This window comes from Pieris brassicae, chromosome 7 (assembly GCF_905147105.1).
Source record: "Pieris brassicae chromosome 7, ilPieBrab1.1, whole genome shotgun sequence".
In the NCBI taxonomy this organism is placed as follows: domain Eukaryota; kingdom Metazoa; phylum Arthropoda; class Insecta; order Lepidoptera; family Pieridae; genus Pieris; species Pieris brassicae.
The window spans coordinates 1,826,870-1,842,610 of record NC_059671.1 but is presented as its reverse complement, the minus strand read 5'-3'; the positions used below and the strand labels follow the sequence as shown (position 1 = coordinate 1,842,610).

The 15,741-nt window shown below is 31.0% G+C and overlaps 1 protein-coding gene across 4 annotated transcripts in view; it reads right to left on the bottom strand.

The window, feature by feature from the left end:
• Nucleotides 1–15,741, bottom strand: part of LOC123712382 (nephrin-like) — a 142,027-nt gene that overhangs the window by 25,806 nt on the left and 100,480 nt on the right. For all 4 annotated transcript variants that reach the window (XM_045665431.1, XM_045665433.1, XM_045665430.1 and 1 more), the window contains exons 5-9: nucleotides 11,704–11,814; nucleotides 10,141–10,350; nucleotides 5,873–6,027; nucleotides 5,028–5,172; nucleotides 3,558–3,688 (exon numbers count right to left, since the gene is read on the bottom strand). In XM_045665431.1, coding sequence (XP_045521387.1) covers nucleotides 3,558–3,688; nucleotides 5,028–5,172; nucleotides 5,873–6,027; nucleotides 10,141–10,350; nucleotides 11,704–11,814 — 752 coding nt within the window. The remainder of the gene's footprint in view (nucleotides 1–3,557; nucleotides 3,689–5,027; nucleotides 5,173–5,872; nucleotides 6,028–10,140; nucleotides 10,351–11,703; nucleotides 11,815–15,741) is intronic.

The following is a 15,741-nucleotide window of genomic DNA, read 5'->3' as shown; positions in this document are numbered from 1 at the left end:
AATTGAATTGACTGGAATTTTGGACATACCTAGTCTAGCCATAACAACTGAAACAAAGTAAAAAAAAATCTATTGCAAATAACTTTGATTACTTTTACACACTGTAGTTTAATAGAGTACGGCTTGCGCAAAACGCCATGATAATTTGGAGTCCCTAACACAATCCGTACGATTGGCAGTGAAAAATTTTCCCTTGGAAAGAGTGCGTGCTTGCACGTTGCACTCTGTCGACTAATTGGAAAGATTCCTTAGAGCTTTGAGAATAATTACGGTCATATTGTTTGTTAAAATGTTGCTCAATTGTAAAAAAAAACTCATCCGTAAACAATAAAAAAAAAATCTTAAGAATAAAATCCATAGACAACTGTGATCAAATTCAACAGGATCTTAATAGGCTAGAAATATACTAAAAAATAGTAAAATTAGTAAAAGACCTTGGAATATTATTAGATGAAAAAATGGGCCTATCAGAACATATCAATAAAGCAAAGCGTATAAGCAACTAAGATTTGTCAAGCAAGTTAGTCATTTAAAAACATTAATTGCATAAAAAATATTTATTTTGTATATGTTAAACGCGGGAGTATGCAAGTATTATCGGGTCTCCATACTATATAAAATATATAAAAAAGTTTGTGAATAAAAACACTTTTTGAACGGATTAAAGCTACGTGAAATTCCTTGGTATTTTTACACGCAATTATTAATGGGCGGATAGATAGCCCCTATTTGCTGTTGTTAATTTCTATTAAAATCCCTCCTCCTTATGCGACAAGGTACACAAAATTGTTCCATGTGCCTCGTACCAAATCGAAGTACCTGCAAAATTCGCCAATGTTTCGGATGTTATCTAACTATGACACCATCTATGAGAATATCGATATTTTCCACATTCATAGATAATGTGAGGAAGTTTTTGAAGAGGCGGGAAGACTCTGATTATGTTTAAGCAGTAATTTGAAATATTAATTATTATTTGCTGTTTCAAATGTTAAATTTCAGTTTTCTTTAGTTTTAAAAAAATATATATTTTGTATATACTGTTAATCTGTTTTGGCTTTCTGTATTGTCTTAGTGTTTTGTTTTATAATGTGTATGTTAGCTGTAAGATTACTAGTAATAAATAAATAAAAATAAATATTTTTCTGTGAGCTCCCTTTGATATTTTAAAGAGAATAGGGTGGAAAACCCGAAACAACTACTTCTTAATTAAAATATCAATTAAGAAATGACCAGTAAGTCTCTTATAGGCTACAAGGCTTAAGTTTTAAAATACGCGACATGGTTCTAGGTGTAAATTTGTGTATTTTTCCCGAGATATTTTTTTTTGCTTTCGCATGGGATTTCCTCGAATTATTTCCCTTACTGCCTTTACCACCTTTTTCGTAAGAACACTACGTGGACGGCCAGATCATTCTCTGTCACAAACAGAGGAGGTCTCGTTGTACGCGTATAGAGAGTTTTTTAAATTACATTTGGCTCCATACCTACTTTGTGTAATTCAATCACGGCGATTCAGTTCTCTTTATCACCCCACCCCATTTTAATACGCCAATATGAAAAAAAATTACAATGAAAAGTGATATAAAAATGACAGATTCTAAATTGAAATGTAACATTTTGTTAATTTTCAATCGTAACAGTATTTATGGCCAGACTAAATATACACCAGTTGAAATCGTTTCGCTCTATATAACCATTGAATGTCAATCAACCACAAGAATGAAGCTGTGATTGATAGATTAGATATTGTAATTAGGCTTAACATGCGTTCAATGTAACATAATCAATATGTACAGGCATTAAATTAACGAAACAATGTAAAACACAATAGCAAATCTGAATATTATGCAAATTAATGTTAAGATAATCAGTATATGGTCAATACTCATAATTCTTAAATTCGTAACGTACGTAATTCTATGAAATAATGGCAGTAAACGCAAATCTTCTATATATGAGATGTTTCAGTGGTAATTAAGATGTATGAAATACTAGAACAAGTATAGTAAAATAAAAGTTCTAAAATAATAAAATAATTTTGAAGACAACGCCAAGAATTTACCCGATTAAACACTTAAAACGTCAAACAGTACCTATATTTGATTTCTCAAATTCAATCGAATGAAACCTAATTTTAAATGACAGCAATACTATAATTGTTTGTTAAAATTCTACTACAACTTCGACGGAAAATAAGCTTTCAAACAAAGATAACTAAATATAAATCGGGTCAAACTTATATACACTTACGTCTGGGGTAACATATTTTAAAACTCGAAATAATCCCCTGTATTTATAGAAAACGTTCCGATACAATATGTATTCTATGTTACCATACGTCTTTTCGTTATCTAATTAATTTGCAATATTTGTTTTAAAATAAGTGTTCTTGGCCATAGTCATTTTGTACGATGATTTGCTATTTTAGCAGTACCAAGAGTTTTTTTCTCCGGCTTTTTCTCTCGGCCAACACCTTCCTATTTATTTGCCGATGATTAGGGATCTGCTGATTCAAATTTGATGAAGTAGAATGAGTGATATCCATATTTTATATTCCATAATAAACATATTTTTAATCACGTTGCGTTTACTGTCTAATGATAAGGGACAGTGTAATTGAGAAAAATTGGCTGCAACGATCATATTACGAACAAACTAAAGTATATCGAATTCATTGTATCGGAGCAATATTCGTTGTTTTGTTTGGTAGCGAAGAGTAAATATAACGTTCAATTTTGTCGTGTTAATAAAAACATAGGAAACACAATGAATACTGAATATTTCTGACAGAAACATGAATAATTTTCGTAATTGATGTAAAATTTGACCAAACATTTTTACTGCCATACCTACATTTTATTTAAAAAAATAGTATGCTTCAATAATGTAGAAAGAGATGCTTTAGTAACAATTTTTAAGTAATTTAAAACCAAGGTATTTATATTAAATTTCTAAATATTTATCAACAGTCAAAGCCTGCTATTATTCAATATCTCCATTGTAATCTTAATTTTGCCTTCATTCATTTAACCGTGCTGAAATTGTAAACATTAATTTATTTTAAATAAAATATAAATGGATATTTGAGTATGATTTATTTTTCTTATACATGAGAAGTTATCAAAGATTATTATTATATAAATATAAACCAATTTAGTACACTGCACAAATAAAAATGCATTGCTGAAATATATTTACTCAAATAACTTCCAAGAGACAGCAGTAAACTATGTAATAATATTATTTGTGTTAATTTTAAAAGGATATTTGTATATAAAATTTATATACAAAGGCATAGAAGGCGGATCATCTGCTTGCCTATTAGATTAACAAATTATATTAAAATAGATACATAAATCTGAGGCCCAGACCTAGCAAGTTGTAGCGCCATTGATTTTTTATTTGTATAAAAGAAAATGTCATATAACTGGATCGGAATTATTTTAAATATTAAAGGATACTGAGTGTGTTTTAAATATAGAAAAAATGGACTCTTTAATGAAAAATATTTAACATGTCATTCAAGTGAGTATAGACTTAAAAAGACCACTTACATTATGCTCCCAGACCACTTTGTAGGCGGGCGGGTTGGCGTCAACGTCGCAGCCAAAATACACGTCATCTCCTTCCTCGATGTCATTCGGGTTCACGTTCGCGCCGAGGTGCATTTTCGCCTCAGGCACGTCTATTCAAATATACATTCTATATCAAATTGAGTTTGCTTTTTGTATCGAGAATTTTCTGGAATATTTGAGATTTGATAGACTCCGCGAAGTTTGCGGAGATGGAAAATTAGAATTTTAAAGCCTTTTCATTGATTTTTAGTGGCTTCATTTTGGACATATACTTAATACTAACAGTATTAGTTTCTAGTAAATAATATTGACGCTATTTTTGGATTATTTCTCAGATAAATTGTTTATATTTGTTTAGTAATTTTTATTAGTTAAAAAGCACAAAAAGTTTTAAAGGTCATTAATAAAATAACTATTATAGTAGTATGGTTACGAATTTAATAAATATAATATTAATTAGATTGATAATAATTTTTTATAGAAGATAATTTTTATATTGAATCCATTGACAACGTATAAAAAAAATTAAAATGTAAATGAAACCCTTGGATCAGTCTGCTATAAATTAGGCGAAAACTGATAAGATTAATTATAAACAACGTAATCAATATTAATTACTTTAAAACTTGAAGGATTTCGTGTGATATCATCGAATTGATTACGTATAGTTCCAAGGCTTCGTTCACATTTACTGTGGTTTGTGGTCGTAATATTAAACTAAACACTTCCTTATACAATGAATAACACATTTGTTGATATCTGATATTAACAAATGTGGGCAACTTAGTAATTGTATCTTTGTATGTATTTTTATTTATACGAATACCTAGAAAGTCTTATATTATACGTATATATCATTACACCTACTATTGTTTTTCAATATTAAAATTATACATTTATTAAATCTTCATTACAATTAGATACTATTAGTACGTTGTTCTTCGTTGAGTTGTTTAAAGTCAAGTCAACAGTAAACTCAACTCTGTACCTCAACAATTATTGACGCACGTCGTATTGTTTTATCCAACAACGGCGAATCTAAAACCTTTATCGTAATGTGTACGCACACGCACTGAGCATTTCACAAGCAAATAGGTTCTTAGCAATACTGCACTAAAATCATACACTAATGTATATATATTTTTATAAAGATGCATAAATCACTAAATAGCCAGCTTAGTTTTCCGTCCACCGGAATGTTGCGAAGTATTAAATTTACAAACATATTTTACTTAATGCCAAGCATATGATATTAATAATTAAATAGGCACTTAGACTTTTGATTTCTGATTTTGTAACTTTGTAAAACTTACTATAAGTTTTTAATTCAAAGCCCCATCGGAGAGCGTACTGGCTTCCCGCGTTATGAAAAACATAATTGCTCTCACAAGTACCCTATTATAGCACAAAGCTTGCATTTCAGCTAACAATAGTTCAAAGAGTACTCACAATATATGTTAAGTGGCAATTTACTTTCGATGGTGGATTTGTTAAATTTCTCGTGTTCCGCGCGACAAGTCAGTACTTGTCCATTTTGTTCCTTCAAAGGAGTCCACTGAAGTAAAGACTGTGTCTCGTTTCTGTCTTCTAAATCCTGCAACGATATTACATTTTAAATTTTGAAATTTTCTATACAGTTTTACTTTAGAATTGATTTTAGAAGTTTTAATGTACATTTCTTTAGTTTTTCTAAAGTTTTATATAATTGTTTGAAATCACAATTATAAAAATTAATACAGCAGCTCCAATAATCGTATTATGTATGTTTTAAATTTAACATGAACGTTGTAGCGCTACTGGGATTATATTATTTAACGTTATTTAGAAGTACACTGTATAGTGATGTTATAAATGATATATATAAATAAAAGTGATCAGCAAAATCAAAGGTTTATTTAAATTGTAATTCCAGTGAATTTCTAAAAAAAGTAAGTTATTATATCTCTTCTTCCAATACTTGGGTGTAATTGTGGAATTTATTTTAAGTTATTCATAGTTAACCACAGTATAATAGATCATTATACTATTTTATACATTATACTGTGGTTATAGTAAGTTGCATATAGTAGATTATTTTTCGAAAAATAAGGTCATAAAGAAGTTACACTTCTTACGTGTGTACACTAGTACAGACACACATTTTTTATTAATAAAATACCAGTCGGTATACTCATTTAACTGGATCGATTAGAACACTCAAATTAATAATCAATTTGAATCAAAAGGTTCTATGACCTCTTAACAGAATTAATATTATAATTGTTTTTGTAATCATATCTATGCTTGATTCGTACCCGTTGTTTAGTAACTGAATTCAGCTGTTTTCCTCCCAGCCACCACGTTATTGTAGCTGGTGGCCGCGCACCAGTAGACTTGCACCATAGTTCAGCTCTCCTCCCTACTGAGAGTGGCTGCTCTCGTGATACTATTTCCACTGATAACGGCCTCACTGTGAACAAAGTGCATAGTGTTTTGTTATAACAGCCAGACAGCGTTCTTTCAACCTTCAATCCTCTTAGATCGTGTATTTTCACGTATATGTTGCAAGTCTTCAACTCAATAATTTTATGACATAGCATTTATAGTTTTAATAAGAATTGGGTAAATTAACAAATAATGGAGGCGGCCTGTGAAGAAATTGTATCAAATAGGAATCTTAAAAAATATGAAACTTGTGTGTAATTAAAAAAAATACATCCATATTACTGTACGCACATAATTTGAATAACATACACACTGCAATTATACATAGTTTTCTCCTCAGATCGATCTTAAATAAAAGCATTAAAAATTCTAATAAATATAACGAATTACTCTGTATTGTTAGTACAACAAAATCATTTAGAAAATAAGGTAATATAAAAAATATTTGAATGGCCGCAAGTGTAGGGGTTTTATTTCGCTCCATTGCCAGTAAGTGCTCATACAAGTACCGGGAATAGACTTATTTATTTTAATAGTCTCTTCCTTTCTTTGTACCTTTAATTTATGAATAATAAATGTTAAATACAATTATTACATAAGGAAGGAAGCACATAGAAAGTTATTAAATATGCCTCATCATTCAAATAGTATCATTTTTATTATACAGAACTGATAGTCGTGTGTATAATAATGTAATGATTTTGTTAAAAATAAATAATGTCAATAAACCCAGTCTACAGATATTATTATATCAAACTAAAGCATATGTTATGTAGACGTCAAATTATTATACATTTATTTGTAGTAATACACTATTATAGTAGCAAATTACCTACACTAATAATGTTGAAAATACTACGATTTTCTATCCTAAACATAATAAATAAATTGAATATATTGAATAACATAATCGTTCTCGAATGCTTAAGTTCTGAGAAGTATACAATTCAGCTATAGCGCAATTTAATATCATAAACAATAAGTTAGGTTATAGGTAAATTAAAATTCTCCCAAGCTTAGCGGAGGATAAATGAATTTATTGACGTAGAAAATTATGGGGAAAAACAAAAGAGTGTTTCCTCATTTTCCTTTTGAAACAAGTTATTTCTTGGACGTATATTTAGTGAAGTGAAAACATTTGTAGAGCCGGTTCGGAATTCTGCACCGCACCTGCATTCTCCACAATGCAATTTTTCCGAGTTAAACAATCATTTATACGAAACGTGATGAAAATAGGCGGCTGTAGACAATTTAATCTTCAGGCTTAGAAAACGAAGTGTTTCAAAAATGAAATCATTTATTTCCACACTAAGGCTAGTGAAATATTACAAATTATAACTTAATTATTAATACACTATTTAAAGTTTATTTCTTAAATCTCTCGTTAAACACGACTACCGTAAAGTATTTGAAACGGTGATAAATTAGTCTATAATAATATATATAAAATAGAGTAAAACATAAAATAAAACGGAAAAATAGACGCGCCTTTGGACTAAATGTAACAGAAAATTAGTTCTCAAATAAAGCCTATTTATTTTATATATATTATCTATCATACAAACAAGATTCTTTAGATTAAAATTCCAAATCTGAAGAAATTAAACCGTATTATAAGACTGGTTTTTTATTAAATTTATAGAAGTTAATTGAATCAAGTCCATTTTTTCTCAACTCAGAAATCTTTTATGAAATTCATACTTATTTATTACTTTTAAGAAGTCGGTGCTGAAACTTTGGCCTTCGAGGCGGTAAATTATTTTTCTAACTTTTTTAATTAGATATACTCAATAAGCGAGTTCGCAAAGTATTAAAAATATGATATTAAAATAGCATTTGATTTAATAGAATTCAGGATGATGGGTTTTTAATATCTAAGTTCTGTTAATGTACTCAATAAGAGCAAAAGTTCCGGGTTCAATCAAAATTTATTTAATCGGTATTTCAAGGGGACAAGGAAACCCCCTCTCACCCAAGCTGTTCATAATGATGCTTCAACAAATTTTCGAAAACCTCAACTGACAGTCGGGAGGAATAAGAGATAACCAGGATCGACTTACACGCCTCAGATTCACGGACGATATTGTCTTGTTTGCTGAAACAAGTAAAGAACTAGAAAACCTTAAACGAAGAAAGCGAAAAAGTAGGCCTTAAAATGAACGAGAATAAAATTAAAATAATGACAAATTGCGCGGTTGCTACAAAAACTACAGTATACCTTAACGGAAAACCTCTGGAACATGTAAAAATTGAAGAACTTAAGGTCGAGTGGCAAATTAACATCAGCTGGAAAATGTTTTTGTCCATGAAGGAAATCTTAAAAGGATAATTTCCCCTTCACATTAAGAAAATTGTCTTGGACACTTGTATTTTGCCTACTCGCACATACGGCTGCCAAATGTGGACTTACAACACAAAACATTAAAGCCAAAATAATATCTGGCATGCCAGAAAGCAATGGAAAGACGCGTTCTAAAAATAAGAAAATTACATAAAATTAAAAGCGAATAAATAAGACAAAAAACAAAAGTGATACATGCCTTACAATATGCTCTAAAACAGAAGTGGTAATGGGCGGGGCATACAGCAACATACACAGATAAAAGGTGGACTTTAAAGAAAACTGTATGGAAAGGACTTGGGGGGAGAAGGAGAAGAGGGCGCCTCTAAAAAAGGTGGATAGAAGAAATAGAAGCGGTAACAGGAAGCGAATGGAGAAAGAAAGCCTTAGACAGAGTCACTTGGAAGAAGCTGGAGGTGGCCTTTACCCGGGAAGGGTTTCCGAACGACGGTACTGAATTTAGCTAAAATATAGGATATATAGGTTAAGTAGGTAAAAAAAAATGTATATAATGTAAAAAATCTAAGCTGTCTTTTTGTCACGATTGGAAATTAAACGGGCTTTAGTTCCTGCTAACAAATATACACAATAGAACTAGAGTGTAATGCACTGAACTGTCATTTGAAGACGTTATAACAGACAAAATGGTTTATTTAAACATAAATATTTTCTACAACAATGTGTATGGCAAAAGTCAAGTTGACTAAATAGAAACGTTCGCTAACTAATTTAGAGATACAAAAAGAATTAATAATTTTACGCAATATCCCTTAATATAAGTCATATCTTATATCAATTGATATTTCCCAGTTGTATTAAAATTCTTAAGGCGATTTCCTTGAAAGCGGATTATCTTGTAAAGAAATCGAATGGAAAATATTAGATGACTATTTTTAGAAGACTTTCAAGGTGAATAAGTCAAGTAATTTATGTGTTTAAGCTTCCACAATAATGTATGATAATAAAGACATATATCAAAAATATACGAATAACTTTATTACATACAAAACTATCTCTTGACTAATGTTAAAATAAAACAAAACGTTTGGGAACGTACATTACTTAGGTAACAAAAACAAAAAAATAATTAGCGTATAAGAAACTGGTATAGATCCAAAACAACACGCGGTAATTATTCATAGAAGTGTTTATACAGCCTTTCTAGATAAGTAGACACAAAGATAATTTCTAATTTGAATTAGTGTTTTCTGACCGAACCGCAAATAACCTAACAGACGCTTTATCTTTTAAATATTAAGTATAGGTAACAAGAATTCACTATAATTTTAGTTAAGCAAAATTAAAACATAAGTGTACAATAACTTTCACGACGCATTTCATACAATGCCTCCATATTAAATAACTTATGGAGTTAATATTCGAACTCGTAAACATCCAACGCAATAGAAAAGTTTCTAATAAACCTTGATGACAATAAAGTCTGTGACATAGATTCAAGCTTCTAATTCAACGGATATTAACTGGGACTGAAATTTGAAACATATTGTACTCAATAACAGCTCCATAGTTTGTATAAACAAAATACTGCACCACTGAGTCATGGATACAAACATATAAAAACACTCTTATATATTAAAATGTCAGTTCTTATATCTCATATTAAAAAGCTTCTCAACATTAACGAAGCTTTTTGTTTGTATAATCTAACGCTAGTAATTTAACAATATACATGAGTTTTAAATTTGTATTGCATTATTTAGTAATATAATGATAGATCATATTACCACTAAAATTTCCAATTAAACTACAAATAAACACATAGTAAAATATACTCACAATATAAGTCAATTCTCACAGAGGCTCGTTGTGGAGTCGACAACATTGTGTTATCTGCTGTGCAAGTATATACCGATGATAGATGAGCCCTCGTAGCATTAGCTATTATAAGTGTGAGGGATCTAGATGAACTGGACTGTGCTTCGCCCGCTCCAAGCGTAGCGAGTACCGTTTCGACTTGAAGCCACTGAACTCGTGGTATAGGGTTACCTGTAATTTATAAACTGTTGAGTACGAACGATTTGGATTGTAAAAATTATTCTCATGTTTCTTTGTTTTAATAGGAGTATGTATCTTATGAAAATTTTATGATTTTTATAAATTATGCATTCCTTTATAGAAATTTAATAAACACTATGATCTTTAATTTAAATGATAGTTTTATATATTATACTAGATGACCCGGAATACGCGTTTTGCCATAATTGGATAATATATATATATATATTATCCAATTATCATTTTTGTTAAGTAACGTGTCTTTATATATATATATAAAGACACGTTACTTAACAAAAATGTATATCTCTATAATATTTATATTAAATAAATATAACGATCGTAAAACCAAAGCAATATTTTTAACTAAAACACATTTTTATAGCAAATAATTATGACCTCTCGCGCTCCGCACCAGTAGGCAATAATTCAAGAGCTTTTTCTCTGTGGACATAATAAAACGAAGTGAAATTCCAATTGGTTTAAACGCACGTTCGAGCACTAATCCAGTTAAGCAGAGGTTATTTTTTAACCAACATTTTCCGTTTAAAATTCAAGAATACCGCTTCAAAAATGGCACCCTGTCAAGAACTACTTACAGCAATGAAGATGAATGATTGAATTGGAAAAGTCTATTTGAAAGTTCTAGTGCAGAGTTGTTATGATTGATGACGTAATTAGGCTATTAGCAATGTGAATAATCTTCAATACTGTATTAAAATTTAATGTATGTTTAATGTGCTTTTAATAACTTATGTCGTATTACAACCCTTATTTAAACACATTATTCAATTTCAATATAAATAGTAATTGCTATTGCAAGTCGTTAATATGGCATTTTCATATAAAATAATAATTTATTTCGATTTATTGAATGTCCTTCGATACCGTAGTTATTATTATTATTGTTAATGAGACAATATAAATTCTTCGAAAATTCATAACATATAACATATTGCAGTGAAATATCTCCGTGCCTGTTTTATTTGAAAATTGTCTTTATAACGAAATAGGTCATAAACTTTTTGTGGGGCTTTCTTTTGAATACAAGTTATGCCGATAACTTAATTTTTTCATCACCCTATGAGCACGTTTTGTGCACATGTTAAGTACATTGGTTTCAACACAAACTTCAGTTCAAAGGAAATCAAATAAAATATTGTTTCAAGAAATGTATAATCATTATTTCTGTTTTACCTATTTGACAGTGCTCAAAATGTGATTGTATTGACGAATAAGAATAGGACACTTAACAACGCTTAATCTGCTGTTTTAGTTAACAATACACTGCGAATCTCTTTGACACAGTATACATTACTTCAAGTGAACTGAAAATATACTCACCCCCATCCACAGAGCAAATAAGTTTGATCTCCCCTCCTTCATTGTAAGGACCAGCTACTCCAGTTATTTCCTTCCCGAATTCGTCAAAGATCACCGGCTTAGACGGCAACTCTGAAAGCGTTTGTTATGTTAAACAGTTGTTTATTCTGAGGTGATTTAGTGCGAAGAACGTTTTTATAAATGATCTGGTAAATATTTGTGAAATATTCGGTCTCAACAAATGCTTTATCTTTTGTATTTGGGAATGGTTTGAAGGCTTCATTGTGTTGATAAGTAGGCGTATGATAAGCATGGTTGTTTTTCAGTTTTGTGAATAAAATAAAAACTATATTTCTTGAAATAATATGCATTTGGTACAATACAATTATTATACTAATGAATACCAAGATACTATATATTTCATAATTAAAGCAATTTCTCTATTACTTACGAACTATTGATGTTTACGAAATTATAAATAAAGACATAACCTTATTTGGTACTTTAATAGATTAAGCAGTAATTATTATATGTATAAACATATATCTTTATTATCTATCTATATATATATCTTTATAATTTTAGTGTCGGCTTTCGTTTTATGTTCAGTTAGCTGATATTTGATATAAACATTGATGACGTTTTTTAAATAACAAATAACATGGAATGTGTTTCTATAATTCAAAATAATGTAAACTTCAACAATATAAGGTCATTAAAATTCGACTCAACGGCACAAAATAAAAGCTATTACACGAGAAACTCCGTACCCATTTAATTTCATCTCAAGCGTTTAAGACGTTATAAGACATAAAAAATAAACGGTGTATAAACTGCCACCTAGTCTTTGAAGTTAATTCTAATGTAGTGTTTTATTTGTACCAAAGTCGAGCAGAGACTGTTAACAAGAAGCTATATATATATATATATATAATGATACTAGCTATAACCCGCTATTTAATTTTGTCGTAGCGTGATTATATGTCCTCGTTGATCATTGAACTAAACAAAACAAAATTATTCCTTATATAAATTATTTGTTGTCATCAGTCAAATAGGTATAATATAATAATAGTAAACTAATAATAATTATATATTTGGTCCTATTTCTTTGTAATGAGTAGAGTGAGATCATTTGTATGGTTGGTTTAAATGAAAAACAAAACAAATATCTAACCTTGGTAATCTGGGGCTTACTTGTATTAAACATAATATGAAACCGTATCAAGTGTAGAATATAATTTATTTATACGTAAATCACACAAATCGCTTTTGAAAAATAATATTATAATCATAGTAAAATATCAACCATTTAGACCTGCATCTCAGAAACGATTGCATCCGAGATCTTTCAATAGATAGTATTTCTTTGATGTTATTACTTACTGCAAAAGCGTGCAATTCCTTAGAAAATGCTCGAATAAAATTATTTTAAGCAAAAATATATTTACGTAGATATAAAATACAAAGAACATGGCACGTTAGTATGGTTTTCTCATTATCCATTGATGGCTGAATGAACACGTTGTCGATTTTATGGTTTTGCTAAAGATGGTTACTCATTGATATACTTTTGAAACCTAGTGGAAATATATGTCTGTTTTGTGTCTGTTTAGATGCCTAATTTAAATACACACTCATGATATACGGCTTGAAACGGTTTGTTGCGATGCTAACTTTTTACAAAGAATGAAACTCAGCTTAAAGTTGATAATCCTACGCTTCATATGATATGTTTCCTAATATTACATATATGTTATACGCATTGCGCTTGCATTCATAAACCGAGATGTTATTAATTTTGTGTCAATCATTAAGCAATTACTCTAAATACGACGCAATCCCAAACTAAATAGAGCCTTGCGATTGGTTAATCAATTATTATGTAGATACAGCCTCTATATATTATCTAAATAATATATATATAATATAGTAATAAAGAGTTAGACAAAGATATATAAATAAAACAAAGATAGATAAATTTTGGTATTGCAACAACATTAAATTAATCAAATAAATCAGTACAACCTTTTTAGGACTGGGCCTCAGATTTCTGTATCTGTAATATGATCATTTGTTAATGTAATAGGCAAGTTGGTGATCAGAATCCTGTACCTTACGCACGACATTGACTTATTGGGACTAAGGTAAGCCGGTTTTCACATGATATTTTCCTTCACCGTTGAAACTAATGTAAAATGCGTACGTAGGAAGGAACTCCATTGGTACACAGCTGGACGAATGACGAACTCATTGATGAGAGCCGCTCGCTGATGCCACTAGGCCAACACTGTACAATATAAAGTTAATACTACAAAACATAAATTAACTTCTTTAAGTTTCACGTGTATCTCCCTTGGTCATTCATAAGTCATGCGGGCCTGATGGCATCCCCCGATTGTGTTGTGTACTTGTGCTCCTGAATTGGCTCCGGTCCTACAGCTTCTTTCCCCGTACCTGTACTCGCTTGGCACTCTCCCGAAATTATGGAAGACCGCTTCAATACATCCGATCCCTAAAAACGGTCCAACTGTAGCTCAATAGTCATAACCTTCTTGTTATCCAAAAGAAACGAAACCATGACCACCAGGCCACCACCTGATTAGCGATGATCAATACGGCTAGTGCAGTGGTGGATCACTTGGTGAACTTTTTGTATACCTTACACATAGATGGTCAGAGGCCATTGAGTCGAAGGGGGTTAGTGGTTAGATTGAATATCGCGAAAGCTTTGATTGGGTTTGCCATAAAGCACTTCTCTCTGCAACTGGATCTCCAGCTTTCCGATCAGTGCATTAAGGTATCATTGACATATTCGGACTTCATTGCTATGTGGCTGATAGCACTGGGGATAATCTTCATACTGGATGTGCAGGTTTTTCTCAGGCAGTTGTTAATTAGTACCGGAACAAACTTATATCTAAAGTCGAAACTCTGCTCGATTTGGGCTCCAAATGACAAGATTACGCGTTTTCCGTTAAAATAACAGTCTTTGTAGCTTCTCCTCTGTTCGGAGTGACTCTCCTTAAATCCTTAGTCAGCATCGGAGTACTGGGTGTTGACATATGAAACGACGTTCGCGGTTATTTGGGAAGGCAAAATTAGCCTCTAAGAAACTTGGTGTGCTTCACTGCGAGCTACCGCTACCCCAAATACCACATGGAGTACTGTTCTCACCTTTGGGTGGCAGCTCCCCAGCAGCTCCTTCTACTGGACCGTAATCAACGAAGAGCAATTCGAATAGTCGACGACCAGTTACTTTCCGAGCGCAGAGAGGTGAGGTATCTTAGCATTTTCTACCGCATTTACCACGGACAGTGTTCAGAGGAGTTGTTTGGATAAATACCTGCATTTGAATTTCATATCGGACGTCAAGGCAGAACCCAAAATACGACTGTCATGACGACTGTTTCACAACTGAGCGTTTTTTCCGCGCACCACTAATACGTAGAACAATCTTCCCACTAAAATATTTCCCAACAGATTCGGCTTAGAATTCTTCAAAAAAGAGCGTAAACCAATTCATAAAACCCTGGCTACACAGCCGGGAGCCCTTCAGAGGGCCCCCGGCAATATCAGTATTGAGAATATCACTTAACATTAGATCCCATTTTCTCCCGGTTTTATAAAAAAAAAACGAAGATGTTATATATAGATATTTTAATTTCAATATATTACATTATTACTCGACCAGTCTCACGCTGACCACTACAGCTGAAAGTATATAAAATATATTTAGTTTATTCATATACATTTAATATAAAGTTATACGTTTAGTGTTATTTTTATATTAACATGTGAAATGCAGAATACATTCACACGAAATGTCATCTGTGTTGTCCTAATAGTTTCAGAATAAAGTGGCTGTGAGAGATAGATATTCCGATTCCATTTATTGTCAACGGTAAAAATAATATATTTTATATTTAATAACTGTTTTAACCTAAGATCGTACATAAAGTATATTCCTAAGATTCACAGAACAAATTAATTACAGTCAATTAGAAAGAGTATGCGGAATGTTTCATTATATAATGTACATTCTTCCATCGGCTATAA